Here is an 18,703-nt window from a genome sequence, read left to right on the forward strand (position 1 = left end):
ATCCATCCTAAAGAATCCATAATATCTAAGGTTATAGTCCCAAGTAAGAAAGAAGTGATGATATTTCTTAAAAGAGAAGGCAGCTTGTTTCTAAAGTCAGTCCATCCAGAAAGTGAGCAACTGCTTTGCATTACTTTCACTTTGGCTTTTGACAATTAAAATGGTTTCATATGAACAACCCTCCCGCATGTGGGAGGCAGGATGTATTTATTTTTTAGCATTCCTGACAAAGACTGCAAGCCAAGCCAAATATTCATCAAAGGAACGAAGAGAGGAAAGCCTGTGGTATAACCACATCATCACCTCCAAGCCAATTCCCAGTATGAACCTCTTTTTAGCAGAGCTGTAACTAGCAGTTTTGGAACCCTAACCCTTCGCCTTCTTATGGGTTAAACTTGGGTTACGTTCTGTTAACATGCATGGGGAAAGGCATAGAGTGGAATACTTGGATCTTGTGGGCAGCGAGAAGCACTTGGAGGCTGTATAAAGATGTGGGGCGGGTGGCTTCATGCCCCTTCCATCAGCAATTACTAACAGGGGAGTTTGCACCTTTCCAGCAGCAGATTTTATGCCCTCTACATTTTAATGAGGGACGTGGTGATGCTGTGGGCTAAACTGCAGAAGCCTGTGCTGCAGGGTCAGAAGACCAGCAGTCGTAAGATCGAATCCACGCGACGGAGTGAGCTCCCGTCGCTTGTCCCAGCTCCCGCCAACCTAGCGGTTCGAAAGCATGTAAATACGAGTAGATAAATAGGTACCACCTCGATGGGAAGGTAACAGCGTTCCGTGTCTAAGTCGCACTGGCCATGTGACCACGGAAGATTGTCTTCGGACAAAATGCTGGCTCTATGGCTTGGAAACGGGGATGAGCACCGCCCCCTAGAGTCGAACACGACTGGCCAAAAATTGTCAAGGGGAACCTTTACCTTTACCTTTATCCTTACATTTTAACACTCTAGGTCAAAGCTCCAGTTGCTCCTCAGTAGTTACAGCTCTGTTTTATGGTTTGGTGTGAGAGAAATGTAATGGTTAAATGGCATTCATGTCATGATAGGGGAGAGATTGACAAAGGAAAGTGTCAGTGGATGTGTGTGTACATTCCTTCCAGCTAGCTTAATTTTTAATGTGTTGCCTTCCTCCAGTTTGCCAGCATGGGGCTTTCAGCTTTGCTTGATTTAATTTTCATTTTTAACAGGTAGATCAGCTTTCCTGCATCGGGGACAAAAAGTTTCAGACTGACAGGAGCCAGGCCATCCGCGAAAGGCTGAGAGGGAAGGGACTTCCCACAGGTAAATGTTTAGCAATGAAGGGAGTTGGTCTTGTTGTGGAAAACTAGATTGCTTTTAAATCATTTGCCTTCCAGATAAGGAATATGAAGCAGGGAAGAGTTTCTTCTGACGTTATGACCAACCTGACAGGTTTTGCCTCACAAAACCGATGGCTCCCCTCATAGCCAGATAACACATTGTTTGTCAGGAAGGGTTTCTCAGGGCCAGGCTAAATGTGATGCTAATTGCTTGCATGTGTTTAGCATGTGTAGCCGCCAGAATGGAAAGACCAGTTGTGGTGAGGGGGTCCAGTACAATCATAAATACTGAGCCTTTAAAGCTGGGAGGGCAGGCTCTTTTCCTCACTCTGCGATCCTTGTGAAAATCTCCCTTCCCAGCTGCTCGTAGGGCTAGAGGGAAAGAGCCATAGCAATGAAGGTTTCCTTCTCAAGATAATCATAACTTGCAGTTGCAGGGGGAGTTTTTCAATGGGATAGCAATGAGTGGAAGGATTAAGACATCTTCCCATCTCCCTGTGTTTGAGACATAAACAGAACACACAAGGCTGTTATTTACATTTAAAAACTACACACCTTAATCACTTCCATTCAGTGAAACTAATTAAGTCTCTTGGCTTTCCCTGTACACCATCAGTAACAAAAGAGATGCCTCTGGCTGTACCATAGTCGTATGAAGTCACAGTCTCCCTTCTACACATACACAATTGCACACAGGCAAAGACATACACTTTTCCTACCAAGAATGTATATTTTTCATCACTCTTGTCAAAAAGATACTGCTTTTTTTTCTTTTTGTGTGGGTGAAACAATCGGGAAAGGCCACCCATGTATAAGATGTTTTCTCTCTGGTAAAAATAAAGCCATAATAGGCTTGAAAGCCACAAAACTAGACCAGATTAAGAGAGCTTACTTGTTGAATTTTGTTATTATTGTTTTTATTTTTTTGTAAGAACTGGAATTGATTAAACAAGTAAGGTAGAATCTCATTGGTGTTCCGGTCCTCATTCTGAAGTTATCCTAATTTATGTTCATTCAGTGCTTTGTTTTGTTTCTTTCCCTCTTACCTGACTTAAAACGATGTGCATGACAATAAGTCAATAATGATAAACATAATAAACACTACAGTAAACAGGCTAGTAAGTCCATGAGTGCCAAAGTGGTGTTGTGGTTAGTGTTAAAGTAGGACTCAGAAGACTCTGGTTCAAATCTCCAGTGTGTCATGACGCATACCAGATGGCATTGGGCCAGTCCCATTTTCTCAGCCTGATCTACCTCACAGAGTCATCAAAACTATACCTGCTCATTTAAATTACAGAATATGTAGGAGAGTGTCACCATCAAAGTAGCACAGTAGTTACAATTAGGTTTCAATAATGTGTGCACCATTTAATAATTCAATTTCTCTGCTACATCATGAAAATTTGTGGGATCTTGCCCTGAAGGGATCTTTTTAAACAGTTCCCCACAATATTTTTATTATATAACAACCTAGTGGTCATTTATTCTGGAAAAAGTGGGAATTCACAATGAACTACAGAGGGGAAGAAAGGAAGTATTAAGTGAGTAAGGAAAGATTCTTGGTCTCCATTTTCTACCCTCTCCCAGTTCCTACCTTCTTTATCCCTAATGCTGTTTGTGTGTAAGTAGTAGGATTATGTGCAGTTAAACCAAGCAAAGGAAGGAGTAAGTAGGAAAGATGATGCCTTCTTGAAGCTGGCTCCAAGCTTTGCAAGTTAATTAGGAAGAACAATGAGGGACAGTTGCTTCAGCAGGTGGATGCGATCCAGTTATCATTAGGCATTTTAAATTTCCTATATACTCTCTTACAGTATTTAGTGGAGATTTTCAAAAAGGTTTTAATGCTGGGTCACACATTTGTGAATAAAAATAATTAATTAAGACATTGATAAGATGAAAGGCAATAAATTAATACAATGTAAAAGAAACAAGAATTCCGGAAGGAGATGTACAAGGAAGGGGGGATGTTTGAAATGTGTTATTGTAAGATAGACGGACTAAAATGTTTTGAAGTATTCAGATTTCCAGCTAGCTAGGAAGAGAATATATTAGGGTTATGAGTGCTTTTTAAGAAGTTGTCTCCTGGGTGCTGGGTAGTAATGGTAGAGAAAAGTCTCTGGTTGTTTTGAGTGTACAGCATCTGGATGTTTGAGGCTTGATAAATAGAATATCTATGATCAAATCAAAGAAGGAACCAAAGCCAAAAGAGAATTAAGGAGAAATTGGCTGACAACATTAAAAGCAGCTGCCTTGAAAGCAGAATAAAGACCCTAATGTTTTTGTTCAGAGAAGATCATTAGCAAATAATTTAAAAAGTGTTTCAGGGCATTAAAATGGTAGGGAAAAGCCAGGTCTGAAGGCACAAAGTCAATTAGCAGTAAGATGTTCAAGGCAGGAGAATCAAATAACCAGTTTGTAGTAGTTATAAGAAAATTAAATGACATAATTTAGATTTATTAGATCATCACAGATGCATTCAAATTCAATAAGAGAAACTGGATGAGAATAACTGGGCAGGCCAGAGATGATTCATCTAGAAGGTGCTTTCTAAAAGAACAAAGGGACTTGTGTTACCTTAAAGACTAACAGGTTTTATCTGTCATAACGTTTTCGGGACTGCATCCCATTCAGATGTTTTCTTCAGAAGCGGGCAACTGTCTGCAAAAGCCTATGCCAAATAGAAGATGGTTAGATGCTAAACTGCCATAACAGTCTTTGTTATAATTGCTCCAATGGAGTAATGTAGCTATCCCACCAAAATGTTTGGAAAAAGAATGATATCAATCCACAGAAATAAGACTTACTAAACTTTAGTGTGAATTTTCTGATGAGATCAGTAGATTTCAGGCTGTCACTTGCTGTTAACCAATGCGGTTCTGTCACTGATGACAATTGATTAGATGTTATGTAAGTGCATGCTGTCAGTATACTTCATGCTTGACAGTTTGGGGATAAAGGCTATATTTATCCCTTCGATTGAACTGAGCTGTGTCCTTCCAATGCATCCTTTGACCTTTCCTTTTTTGTTTCCACATGGAAACAATATGTATTTTCCTGGTCATGCACAGACCTCCATTGAAATTTCCATCTCTGTGAGCCATTGGCAATAATCAGGAGGTTGTTTAAGAGTGAAGTTCAGGAAGATTGGATGAATCATGATACCGCTTGACTATGTTCTTTAAAAACTATTACTTAAGATAGGTCTGTTTTGGTCACCTTGTGCAAGACCTGGGCATGATTTTAAGAATCAGGTACCATTTCTAATCCCAGGAGGGGAAGGGACAGATAAGAAACAGCTAACATAATCCCTGGATTGTTGTCTGTATTAAATTCTGTATCTATATGTATTTTAAAGTTAGGATTTTTTTTAAAGAAGCAATTGTATTCCTCAGAGGGAAAAAAATGAGGTAAAAGAGAATACATTTTTGGGGTAAGGGGAGACGCTGTGGCTAATGAGAAGAAATATTGTTCTTTTTGACAGTACATGTCTTTCTGCTTTTGAGAAAGGTTCAACTCAGTTTTCTCTGCATGTCCAAGAAAAAATTCCTTGTTGTGAGAGATAAGAGTATTTATATTGTGGTTTGATAGAAGACAGTTGTCCCCTTCTTGTTAGAGGCAGAGGGCAAAGATAGGGTCAAACTAGGTATTAAGGGAGAGACATAGAAGGGCATTTTCCCTTCTCTAGTGGGACCTTTTTCAAAGATGACATGCCTCAGCAATTAGGGTTGCAGATTAAAGCTGTGTTTGGCTCCTAGTAACCAATCACAAAGGAAAGCATGTTCAATGCAATATACACAGGGGAGGAGAATCTGATGTCTTTCACCACTTGGGGAATCAGCCAATACAAAAAAAAAAAGATAAATATATTTAGTTTGACACTTCGGCATCACCTTGACACTGACGGAGAGCGCAAGGGATAGAGAACATTGGGGAAGGGGCCCATATGACCATTTGATGCATTGCCCCTGACCGCTGACTGTACTGGCTAGGGCTGATGTGAATAGCAATCCAACAGCATCAGAAGGACCATATATTCCCCACTGCTGCCTTATATGGACAAATAGCAACTATTTGTTTTATTTAGCAGGAAGTAAAGGTGTCCACTAATAATGGGGTGGACCAACTTTGCTCCCTTCATAATTATTACTCCAGCCTCTTGGGAAGCATGGCAGAAATATCGAACTTGTGTGCTAGAAAAATGAAGTATTTGCTGTCTGTAAAATGACACAAATCCAAGAAGCATTCTTCTCATTCCAGGGAGAAGTTTAATGGCTGATGCTCCAGATGTTCACAAGCCTCCGTTCTCTCAACAGATCATGCTTAACAAAGGGCTTAGTAAGTCTCTGGGTTTCTTGTCTGTCAAAGCTTTGCAAGGTGAAGAGGCATTTGGCCAGGGCATTTCCTCCAATTATAACGCTGGCCACGACGATGACACAGATTCTTGCTGTCCTTACCAATATAGAGTTGCTCAGGTGGAAAAGAAAGCCAACAATGGCCCCAAACGGAAAGTCTGGGCTTCTTCGTCAGATTTGCTATGTGCAGATGAGAAAGCCATGGAAAAATACTATGTTGGGGATTCCCGCCAGCACCACCAACATGCGGGGACAGTTTCAGGACGGATTTCAGCAGCTGCCAGAAGCAAGGAGGGCAGATATTCTGATGGGAGCATAGCCCTTGATATATTTGGTCCTCAAAAACTAGATCAGGTGTGCCATGGGCCGGAGACATCAACCTCTGTGGCCTTGTCGAGTGCCTTTGACAGGATCAAAGAAAGGCAGAGGAAGCTGCAGTTACTGAGGGAAGCTATGAATGTTGAAGGTCAGTGAATTCTCTTATCCATTTATGCTCTATCTGTAAGGCCCCTTACATTTTTGCTCCTTCACACAGAGTATCATTTGGTTGGAATAGTTTATTATAAACTGTGTTTGCTGTATGTATGCTTTTTTTGAAGTGGTGATTGTTTTGTTTTGTGAGTAATTACTTGTATATCATGCACAGTCTCTTGGTTTCATGGAAACTGCGATGTTTAGGCTAACTGGATAGCTCAGTGATTATGGTGGAGCCATATGTTGAGAGGTTGATTCCCCACTGTGCTTTCTGTGACTAGAGCCATTCTTTATAGCTTGGGCAGTCCCAAGGTGCTCCCAGAAGAAGGGAATGGTAAACCACGTTTGAGTATTCTTTATCTGGAAAACACAAAAAGGGTCACCATAAGTCAAAATTGACTGGATGGCAAATGAGGATTATTATTATTGATACTTAAAAGTAAGAACTTGATATTCAAATTGGAATGATGCTGCCAAAGTGAGAAATGCATACAAATAATTGCCATTAAGCGATTTGGTGCAAAATTAGTCAAATTTTGCACCAGATTTACAAAAATTTGCACCAAATTTACAAACATAACAGTTTGTAAATGTTATGTACAAACTGTCTGTGCTTTCCCAAAGATACAGGACAGAGCTTTTCTCCAGCTCTTGTCTTGTGAAGTTAAACCTGAATTCAGTTGCTTGTTCTGGCTAGAGTTAATGGAATTTACACAAGTGTTGGCTTAGGTATTTAGCAGTTGACTGAGTGTCCATTCTCTGGTTGGGACTAGCTGCTGTCTTTTGGCTTTTATAGTAAAGTTTAGACCAGTGGTTCTTAACCTTTTTGAAAGAAACGCCCCCTTGAGCCATTGAGGAAGTTATCATCGCCCCCCCTCCCCGCGGTGATGATATCTTTATTTATTTACTTATTTACTTATTTACTTATTTACTTATTTACTTATTTACTAATTTATTTATTTATTTATTTATTTATTTATTTATTTATTTATTTATTTATTTATTTATTTATTTATTTATTAAGACAGTTAAATCCAATCACCCCTGAAAACAAAATTAAATTCGAAGAAAATGAAATGCCCCCCAAAAAGTAACATTTAATGATTTAGTTGCAAGTGAATTTTAAGACGCAAAAAGAAATATAAAAAGGGCATAAAAACAAATGCAGGAACTAAAAATTTCAAGACAAAAAGTCTGAAACAAAATTAAAATTGGAGGAAAATATATATTCATGCACAATGTAAAAAGGCTGCAGCCATCTTCACAGGTTTGGCTTGCTCCAGCGCCCCCCTACCGCCCCCCTTCTGCTCCAGCGCCCCCATGCCACCCCTTTTCGTTCTACCGGCCCCCTGAAAAATGAAATCGCCCACTGGGGGGCATTATCGCCCACGTTAAGAACCACTGGTTTAGACAAGCCAACTCTTTCAGTTTAGATCAGGGGAACATGTAGGTGCTCAAATTTTCTAATTTGACCCTAATTGCCCTCAGTCCCAGCTAGCCTAATCAGTGATCAAGGCTGATATAAGAACTGCTGTGTAACAACATCTGAAGTGCTGTAGGTTCCTTAGCCATGATTCAGTTAATGATTCAGTATGTAGGTATGTTAGTGATAGCCTCACAGCTGCCACAGTCTTGCAGGTGGGAAGCCTCAAAATGAGGTCATGGCCTGGTCAAAAGCACTCAGTGCAGCAAGTTTGCTGAAGCTAAGCGGATTTGTGCTCTGGCTTTCGGGGACTTACATTATTACAATTCATTTTTTAAAAATTTGCTCCTGGTCTGTAGTAACTCTGATATAGGTTTCTCTTCTTAGGCAAAGCAGGGTAGAAGTGTCAGGGAGCAAATGCTGGGATGCGGCCAGACACCCTGCACTTTGTCCCCTAATCTAGCTTACTGCCTTTGGGTGTGGTGGAAAATGCCGCCCCATGGCTAAGTGCTGAAGGAAGATCGTCTACTGCTCCAGTTCTGTAGAAAGTCAAAATTCATAATTACCTCTCACACCGAAAGTCACGTTATAACCAATACTCTTGGCACATTCTAAGCGATAAAGTTACAAAGAGATTAGCTTTTCAACTTTTCGTTAGTAACCTTGATTATTTTTGTATCTCTCACCTGACATCATTATCATATCTTAAAAGGTATTTGATGTGACTCTTTGTGGCCTTTCTTGGGCCCTGACAACCATTCTTCTAAAGCAAATAGATTGGTTTTGTTACTCTCTTGTAGCTTGGTGATCATTGTTTGCCTTCAATTAGTAGTTGTCCTTATTCCTCGTCGTTCTGTCTTGTAATGTCTATGATGGTTTAATACAGAGTTTTAGCTACCTACTCCAGAAGGCAAAGGCAATTTCTGTTTTCTGTCACACTAAACATGTTTTTTGATGAAAAACACCTTTGACATAACCCTTGATTTTTCTCATCCATGTATCTTGCATTTAGCATACCGTATTTTCCTTTGTGATTGTTTGTTAGAAGGTAAACATAGGATTGATTTACAATTCGGAGGTGTGTTCCTGTGATAAAATTAGTCTGAGGGGAGAAAAAGAAGGCTAACGATTGAGAGTATGTGTTCCCCTTGAGGTCTACTCTAATTCTTGAGGGATGCTTTTAGTTTTTAGGCCTAAGACTTGACAGTCTATACTGAACCTAGCATTTTTACCACTCCCCAATTTTTCACATGATGTTTGTGGTGCCCAAACACTAACTATAATTGCCTTGTCTTCACATAAATGTGGACACATGATTAAGCTTGCAGTGTCAAAACAAATGCTTCTGCATAGCAAGGAGTAAGTTGCAACTACTACTTGAGTTGCAGCAATTAATTCTGTATGAACTGAGCAACCATCCTTTCCCTCAAAACCTGAAAAGATTCCATCATTTTAATTTTATATATATACATTTTGATTTTGAAAGCAAGAAACCTTGGTTCCATGAAGCTTAATATATGATTTTCATGCAGGTTAAAAATGTCATGTAAACAACATATGTTGTTGCTAGACATAACTTATGTCCTTTTATGTCTTTGGGCATATAGGGGTTAAGCACAGCTCTTTTACCCTTGTCTTCTCTTTGCATATTGGTTGTAATGTTAAGATTTGTTTATTGGTAAGAGATGGCACAAACCGCCAGTTGAAGAGTTTGTGCCAGTTTGTTTGACAGACTGTGCTGTCAAAGCTCTGCCTCCTCCAGCAGGCGCCCCCTTGGAGGCAGCATCCCGGATTGCTTGCCCCGCCTCCACCAAGCGCTGCCCATAAGTGGGAGATGGAGCTTTGAAGTGCTGAACCTGTGTTCAACCACAAAACGAACTTGAACAAACTGCTGAACCAGCCATTTGTGCCCATCTCTGCGATGTTACATCTACTTAATGATCCTTTAAGTGGCTGATTTCTTTATTGACATGAAGCTCTTGTTCTCTAGTTTAGGTGCAGCAGGGTACCCTGACTCAGAGAAAGTTTTTTTTTCTTTTTGTATAAGTCTAATTTTTCTTTTTTCCTTCCTCTCTTTTGTTCTAATGATAGTAATTTCTGTAAAGCTTCATTTCAGACCTCTGCATTTGTAATCTGAGTTTCATCTTTGAGTTAAAGCAAAAGCAAAGCAAAGCAAATAGGAATGTTACACCAAAGCCAGCGTTTGTCAGGATGGGATGGGAGGAGCTCCGATACTCATTTATGGGTTCATGACCATAGTTTCTGATCCAAACCAGGGCTGATATCCTAGACAAATTTGGAGGCCTCATTTCTTAGATGTAGGAGGTGCCTGGTGAGATCCATCTTGCCAAGATCTTTTGGACTTTACATCTAAGAATAACTTCCCTGGCAAAATCCATCTTGCCATGGACCTTTGGACTTTTAAATTCTTCACACCAGTGCATGCTGGACAAAGTGTTCCTGATCCACGAAACCTAGGAGATTGTATGATGATTTTTGTTTTAGTGATCTATAAAGGAATCACTTACTCTTACATTTGTATTTCATATAACTATATAAGTGCCCTTTATTACAATTGAATGGTTTCCAAATGGTTTCCAAATGGTTTCTTCGCATAGAACCAAAAGATTGCATCCTGTGGTGGCTTTATGTTAGCAAAAAGCACTGAGACTCTATGAAAGTCGTAGAAATCCTGTGGAAGTTCTGACCCATCCATCTACCAACCTCAGCCATTTTCACATCCTGAATAGCTACGTTTGAAGATTAATGGACTCTGTTAGGATGTTTATGTTAGTTATATTTAAATCTGGCCTTTTCTCCGTTGAACTCAAGGTGGTCTATACCATTCATTTCTTTCTTCACCCTCACAATAACCTTATGAAGTAGGGTCAGGCTGAAATAGAGTGACATGGGCAAGGTTACTCAGAGCCAAGGATTCTGAGAGGAAGGTTAAAAACTAGATCCCCGATATCAGTATTATAACTTCCGTAGCACATCGGCTGTCTTGGTACATCCATTAGGATGAGTGTGATAGAGAAGCTTTAGTAGAAAGACTTAGGGTGGAATAGAATGGTATGGCCCATTTTGCCGCAACGTGAATGTTTTATGCTAGTACAAAGGCAGTATCGGATACATTACAAAACGTTGGCCAGCAATTACTTTGTGGGAAGGGAGAGTTAAATGTGGAATATTTATGCGTAAAGTGATAAACCTACAAACACAGACCTGCTTGTTTACCATTTTACAAAGGAAGCATTTTCTAGAAGTATTTGTCTGGTTCTTCATTTTCCTTTCCTTCTTTTTTTCTAATGCTGATAATTTTTGTCGCATCAGATTTGAGAGAAAAAAATTAGGAAAAGGCCATATGGCCCTTAAATCATGTTTCATTCCCAGAGTTTGTGACTGGTTTAACTTAATCTTAAAACAAACAAATTCAGGGTGGATCTCTCCAGTTATGAAAAGATAGAAATGTTTCAATGTAACTGAACTCCACCCTAGTTACAACACTGTAGAATAAACAGTAGTGACATGCCGTATTTGATGTAATGATTGATATTATTCATTTTCTGTTGCGGTACAACAAGCTTATTCCTCTAACAGAAAAAATTTAATCTTAGTGTTCAGCTAAATGTAAGAACAGCCCAGCTAGAGGAAATCAAAATTCCATCTAAGTCTGTTTTGTAGCCCCTATAATAGACAAATTACCATGTTTTTCTGTGTATAAGATGCCCCCATGTATAACACACCCGCCACTTTTCTAACCCGAAATTTCTTTCTTTGCAAGAAAGTAGAGGGGGAAGGCAGGGATCAAATTCCTGCTTCCCCCCTCCACTTTCTTGGGAAGAAAGTCCTTTCCCCTTCACTTTCTTTGCAAAAAGCTGCTTTCCCCCTCCAACTTTTGCAAAGAAAGTGGAAGGGGGTGCTTTCCCCCTCCACTTTCTTTGCGAAAAGCGGAGGGGGAAAGAAGGGATCAAAGCACTCCTTACTGTCGTGTATAAAACGACCCTCAATTTTTCCTCTAAGTATTTTAGGAAAAAGTGTGATTTTATACACGGAAAAATATATATATGTTTCTAATTTGTATAAACCACTTAACACCTAAAAAATTCAAAGCAGTCTACAACAAGACAGTAGGAATATAAAACAATATATGAAATAAATACACAGTATCTATACCATTTATAAGAATAAATGCCTGCTGGTTTGAATGATGCTGGGGAAAATAAGTATGTCTTCAAAGTATGACTAAAAACAGGAATGGTCACATCATATCTAAAATCAAGGAAGCGTTTTCCGCCTAGAGAGTGCCCCTTGTGCTAAATGCCATTCTCCAAACAGGTGCAAGGCAGATCTCAGAGTGTGTGGCATCAGCACCACACCCCGTTTCTCTGCTGTTTTCAAGCGCAGCGTGGTGGACCAAGTGCTGCCTCCCAGATGTTGTCAGATTGCACGTCCCATCAGTCCTTGCGAGCCTAGCCAATGGTGTGGAATTAGGACACTTGAAACCCAACATCTTGGAGGAACTCACTTGGCTCACCCCTCTTGTAGAGCCATCCACGTTGGGAGCCATGATAGGTTCCCTTCTGTTAGGGAAGTGTCTCTGTTTTCCCAGCTCCCCATTTATACCCTGTAGGTGGAGGGTGTGGTGCTCCTTTCTTCTTCCCCTTGTGGTCCTTGCCATTACTCTCCTCACTTGGTCTCTTTCTAGCAGTCCAGCCAATCAGAATGTTTAAGGGGTACTTGGCATACCAGATAATACCTGGAATATTTAGAAACATAATCCCAGCACCTGCTTGCTTGCTCTAGTCAAACCCACACAGCCCCTGTGCTATTTGGAGGCACTCTTGCATTTTATTGTGCTTTATAGCTTTTTGCAGCCTCCGTGTTCTTCATATCGTTCTGCCACATTTTTTGTGCAATCGTGTGTGTTGCAGCTCTGCTGGAGGGAGTTAGGGCATGGAGCGGATCTTGTTTCCTCCTATTTCGAGGTGGTGGAATTTCTATTTAAAATATCTTAGGTAGGAAAAATGCAGATGCATGCAAACAAGATTCTGGCCAGTGCTTTTCCATTTCAGGGCTGTTGGAGTGCTTTGTTTTCAAGTGCCATAGAAAATGCAGACATTTACATCCATGTGAGCTTTTACCCTCTCTCATCCTGCCTTTCCCCCACAGTTTATACGCTGGGGATAGGGGTTCACTGGTCACCAGATAAGACTGTGTGTTGCCTGTGTCAGTTACCCTCCGGTGCCCCAAGTAACATCAGCTGTACATAATATATTTCTGGTCAGTTTGCATTAATATATCTATGAGAGGACTATCAAATCTTATTCCTTCCTTCCCTCATTCAAATAGCAGTTTGTATGTACGTATATCTAATTAGACATCATTTATTGTATATTTGTTCCCCTTGTAATTTTCTTGTTTTGCATGTGTGTGCCTTGATTTCAGCATCTTTTCCGGCCAGTTAATTCTACTTGTGATCCTTTTAAGTAAAACTGACATTGCTAATGTTGAACTGAAAACATTTTTAAGTTTTTAAAATAAAACAATGGACTGCGATATCGTGCCGTATGAGCAAAAACTGTTCTATCCCAAGCATTGGTTTACATACCATGTTTTTTATTGCATTATTTTGCAAAATGAGAAAAGACAGAGCCAGACTGACAAATTTAGCAAATAGTTTCCTGAGCCCAGACCTCAACTGTTTCAATTGATAAATCAATTTTAATTGATTATGGTTGGCAGATGCAACCCTAGCCAAATGTTAACCATGGTGCTGTGTATGCTTCCTTTGCAATACCATTCGCAACACCTCTTTTCCTTGCTTTCTCCCATTGTACCATTCTCACGCCTAGTTATAATTCTGCAGTGACCGCTGTTAACAATACTGTCGCTGTTGTGTGCTGTCAATTTGCCTCTGACTTATGGTGACCCTGTGAATATCTTCCAAAATATCCTGTCTCCTCAGCAGCTCTGCTCGGTTCTTGTAAACCCAAGCCTGTGACCTCCTTGATACAGTCTCATATTTGGTATTATTCTTTTCCTCCTGCCTTCAACTTTTTCTAGAATTATATTCCTAAACACTAGTTCAGAATCCATTTCTGCATTAAAATTAAAGGACGTGCTTCACCATAGTTTAACAGTGGTCAGATATGATGTGAAATGTTGGTTCAGGAAGTGGATCTTGGAGAGTTTAATAGGGAAGAACAAAAGCATTCACCAAAATGTTATTCCCATATATGTTCCACGCATATAAGTCTGGTGATGTAATCAGCCATGTATTTTGCCCTTTAATTAAATGGTTTCTATCCTCTCTCTTCCAAAGTTCCATGGATTTCGGGGGATTTCTTTCAACCTAGGAGAACCTTTGGGATCCTCAAGGCCAGGACAAAACCTTTAAGAATGTCTGAAAAGTGCCTCCTGTCGGGACTGGGACCAGCAGTGGAATTTTTTTAAGGCTTTAAGGCTCTTCCACGCTCACCCCCTGCCCTGTCTGAAGGCACTCAAAGACTTCTCTCAGTCAAATGGGACCCCTGGAACCAAAGATAGGGGAATTAGGAAACTTTGAATTGAAGATCAAAGTCTGGGGCTGATCTTATGTCCACAAAGCTTAGAAAAGTTGCTTTAGACACGTCCCAGAACTGTCTAGTCAATATGGCCATGCTAGGAGCTATAGTGCTAAAAAGTAAGAGTTTCATGATCTGGTTTATATCAGTACTGGCCCGTAAAACCACCATAACAGCTAAGAGGGTTCATCCACATTGCCCAGTGCTGACACTGTTTGGTCTGCAACCATATGAACAAGATCTTAGAATTAAGTGTGATGTACAATTGTGCAGCAGTTCACAATTTTGGCCACATATTTCTCAAACAAAGATGGTGATTGCATGGCATTTCGTGGTATTAAATCCCTGTTGAGCTTTTACACTCTTCTTTGTCTTGATGAAAATTGCAGAACATACACGAAGATATAAATCTTATCATAGTGACATATACAGCACAGACAGTGAATGCCCATCATTTGTTTCTTCTGAGGCAGATTTCAGACAAGGTAAGAAATGTTTGAATTCCTTCCTTCCTTCCTTCCTTCCTTCCGTCCTTCCGTCCGTCCTTCCGTCCGTCCATCTATCTGTCCATCTATCCGTCCATCCATCCATCATAATTTTGTTTTCGCCAATCCTTCTCTTGTTGATTTGTGGCCTTACAGCTGAGATTTCTACAATCATTGAATCATAGAATTGGAGGTATCTCTAAGGGTCATCCAGAAGTTCCATCTAGTGTAGGTTGCTCACAGCTCCTGCACCTCTGAGGAATGGCTATCCAACCCCTAATCAAAAATCTCTATGGAAGGATAGCCACCACTTTCCAAATTAGCCCATTTCACTGTTAAATAGCTGTTAGTCAGAAAAACCCTTTCTAATGTTTAATGCAAATTTTGCATCTTATATTTTGAATCTTCTGCTTTCGATTCTGCTCTCTGGTGCAGTGGAAAACAACTTTGTTGTTTATAGTAGGCACACTTGAGGTTAAGAAAGGAACCAGGTATAAGTAAGGAAGGATAAATCTAAAAGAGTTGTCCCAGGGTCCTTCTGCATCTGTTATAAGGAGAAACACCCTGGCTAGGCTGTATGGGAAGTGATCAACAGGAAGACAGAATTAAAAGGTGGAAAGAAGAAATGAAAATATAGGGTAAACACAAATTGAAGTGGATCTCACACTGAAGGCCTAGATTGAAAGGGAGCAAGTCCACACTCGACCCTGGACTGTGGGCCAGTTAATGCGTACCATATTTCAGCTTCCTCCCAACACACTTTGTTTGTTTGTTTGTTTGCTTGTTTGTCTTTTATACTGCTCATCTGACTGCCAGGGCCACTCTGGGCTGTTTACAACTCGAAAACAAATAAACAATAATCTAAAAACAATACACATAATAACAATCAAAATCAAAAATTAAGCTTCAAATAAACTTTAAAAAGCTATCCGACTAAAAACTAGGAATAATTAAGATAATTTAAGGCAGTGTGTCAGAACGGATAGTGTAAACCGCTGGAACAACTACAGTAATGTGTTACGATGTTATAAACTCCAGGAAGGGCTACCTGAAAAGCTGTGTTTTCAGTGATTGTTTAAAGCGTATTTTTATCGTGCCTAAAGCTAAAAACAGGAAGTATACAAATATTTTAAAAGAGCTAAAGTATTATGTTAAAATAATAAATAAAATCAATACTAAAAACACATTTAAAAACAGGGGTTGTCAAGGGCAGGAACATTAAAAATGTATCGACAGTCATTTTACCCATAATATTGCTATGTTCTTGCAGATGTGAATGTAGGTATATCTGAAGGTAGTCTTCGGCATCTGTTGTAATCTTTAATGCTATTTCAAGAGCTCCTTTTTGTCTTGCTGCTTTTTCACACACCAGCAAGAAGATTTGAAGCTCTAAGGGATGGCTCCACCAGTCCTTCCCCAGCAACAGATGATCCTTCTCTATCAGGTCGACTCCAGGGGCAAAGATCAAGGTAAAAAAAATATTTTATCTTATTTTTTTGAAGAGGGGCTCTTATTTTAACAAATACTTTAAAATCCTAAGGCACTATTCAGATGTCAACACATTTGGTTTGAGCATGAATGAGTGGTAAACCTTATCCTCGTACTGCTGCCTCTTATCCTGCATCCAGTTGCAAAGGAGACTTCCTTGTTTCTTTACAGGATTTTCGTTCACTTATCCTGATTTGCAGGGAACCTGTAAGTTTTAATATGTTTACCAGAGGGAAAAGAAATAAGAAGATAGGAAGCTTCGTCTAAATCCAGCAGTGCAAGAGGAGGAAGAGAAGGGTGGAGAACAAAACCATCACATACACTAATATTCAGACCATGGTTTGGGGGCCTTGTTACATGTGAAGCTGGTCTGAACGTTTAATATTAAAGATTTTCTTTCTCTTTTCTTTCTTTGGAATCTTATCAGCAACCTAGGATGGGGGCATTGGAAGAGAAATTTTCAACTCCATAGGGTGGGGAAATGACCCATTTTGTGCTAAACAGAACTATTTGTATGAAGGATAGAATAGGCATATTAAAAGCTGTTTTTCCCCAGATTTTCTAGTGATTTTTTTTCTGGCCTTCCCATTTCTACACAAGATACATTCCCAGGTAGAGATGTAAAATTTCTGGAAATTTTGAAGCCATATAAAACGATTTTAGAAAAAACACAGAAAAAACCACTTTTTTCTCCCAATTTTTCTGTTTTTTTTCCCTGAAACCATTTTATATGGCTTCAGAATTTCCAGAAATTTTACATCTCTTGTTGACATTCCATCTTGATGACTGATATTGCAGATGTATTTGTTCCAAGGCAGCTTCCTATGTAGGCACTAGATCAGAGAGCGAAAGGATACTGAGTCAGTTCATCATAGAATGCATCCAACTGTACTAATTGCAACTACTATTGTTCAATATTCAGTTGTTGGCTACTGGAGCTTTCTTTGAAAATGCCTGATTTTTTTAATCTTATGTATTAATAGTGACTTCATATGTTCCATATGAAAGGGGAAGAAAGCATAAGTGCTTCCTGTTAACACATGTTTTCCATAGGACTTTACAATGTATCAGTGAGGGACTAGTTTTGCAGAGGAGAATATTCTAACATTGTTTTGAACAATAAAAAGTAATATGAGAAACAGGAAGTGTGAGGTTTATTTTTCTGTTTGATAGTTTGTAAAAGCCATAGTTAGTTATTGGTTTAAGCCAGTCTCAGTAGATCTTCACAAGCATGTTTAAACCTGTTAAGAGGAAAGGTTCCACAATCTCACTGATATTTGTTGTCTTGCCCAACCATTTTTATAGTTGGGAAAAGTGTCTTGAGGCCCCACCTAAATCTGCTTTGCTCAGTCTTGAACAGCTCATGCTTTCATCAATCTTGAGGTGAAGTCTGAAGCAGAAATATTTTTGACTCATTTCCTAAGAAATATGTGGGTGTACATAGACCAAGAGGGATTTTTTTGAATTTTTTTAAAGATCACATCAATCTATCTTGCCATGGGCAGGAATGAAATATGTGTCCTGCAACTTAAGAGTATGTTTGTGTGGCCTTGGTTGATGTAACCAATTTCAAGTGGTTGGCTGGGCTTCTGGGAAAACACTCATGGAGTGTGTCTTCTTTTGAAACCCTCTTGGATACACACTGTTGTTGGAATCTTGCTGTTTCAGGATTCAACCCTGGTGATAGAGCGTTCATTGGCTCAAGGGTTTTAGTCCACAAAATTAAACTCGAAGTAGGATCTTAACTTACACCATCGTTTTCCCATATGTGACATCTGTCAGAATGCTTTGGCCAAAATCCTGTTCAGGATGCAAGTGCTTTCTGCTTTTTCCTGTCTGGTTGTCGCACTTTAAAAAGTTTACAGAATGCGCAGCACAGAAAGTACCACCTGCTGCTTGCACAGTTGCTCTTACGTGATCACGCAAATCAGTGGGATTCTGGCCTTTATTAATACAGTGGTGCCTCGCTAGATGATGTTAATTCGTTCTATCAAAATCGGTCTTGTGGAAACATTGTCTAGCAAAGCACAGTTCTCCATTGGAATGCATTGAAATCCATTCAATGTGTTCCAATGGGGAAAACTCGTTGTCATTTTGCGAAGATCGCCCATAGGGAAACTGTTTTGCGAAGCGCCGATCAGCAGTCAGAATTGTCGTTTAGTGAAAAACGGTCCCTTAAACCGGTTTGCGAAGCGCGGACCAGCTGTCAAAATCGCTGTCTTGCGAGGCATCAGGCCTGGAAAAAAAAAACGTCTTGCGAAGCACCACTGTATTTTCGTCCAGCAAAAATCACCCATAGGCAAAACCGTTTTGCTAAGCGCTATAGCGATCGCAAAAGCTCATCGTCTAGCGGATCCATCATTTTGTGAGGCAATCGTCTAGCAAGGCACCACTCTGGTTGATGGAATTTCCATTGTTCCCAAATCTGACCTCCAAGGAGGGGTCGCTTTAAAGATATCCTTGTTTAAGGAGTGCTTTCCATTCTGCATCACCCCCTGCAGAGGATTTCAAAATATCTCTGATCCAGGTGAGGTTATCTGGAAGTTGAGTCATGCAACTGGACTTCTTGTTAGGTTGAAACGTTTCGCTACTCATTCAAGTAGCTTCTT

General features: G+C 39.8%; 1 protein-coding gene across 6 annotated transcripts in view; it reads left to right on the top strand.

Moving 5' to 3' along the window:
• PTPN13 (protein tyrosine phosphatase non-receptor type 13) overlaps positions 1-18,703 on the top strand; it is a 149,483-nt gene that overhangs the window by 67,098 nt on the left and 63,682 nt on the right. For 5 of the 6 annotated variants that reach the window (XM_020805378.3, XM_020805377.3, XM_020805375.3 and 2 more), the window contains exons 6-9: positions 1,196-1,289; positions 5,564-6,124; positions 14,511-14,606; positions 15,979-16,075. In XM_020805378.3, coding sequence (XP_020661037.3) covers positions 1,196-1,289; positions 5,564-6,124; positions 14,511-14,606; positions 15,979-16,075 — 848 coding nt within the window. The remainder of the gene's footprint in view (positions 1-1,195; positions 1,290-5,563; positions 6,125-14,510; positions 14,607-15,978; positions 16,076-18,703) is intronic. The other variant, XM_020805380.3, reaches the window with a different exon arrangement.

Source organism: Pogona vitticeps, chromosome 5 (genome assembly GCF_051106095.1).
Source record: "Pogona vitticeps strain Pit_001003342236 chromosome 5, PviZW2.1, whole genome shotgun sequence".
In the NCBI taxonomy this organism is placed as follows: Eukaryota; Metazoa; Chordata; class Lepidosauria; order Squamata; family Agamidae; genus Pogona; species Pogona vitticeps.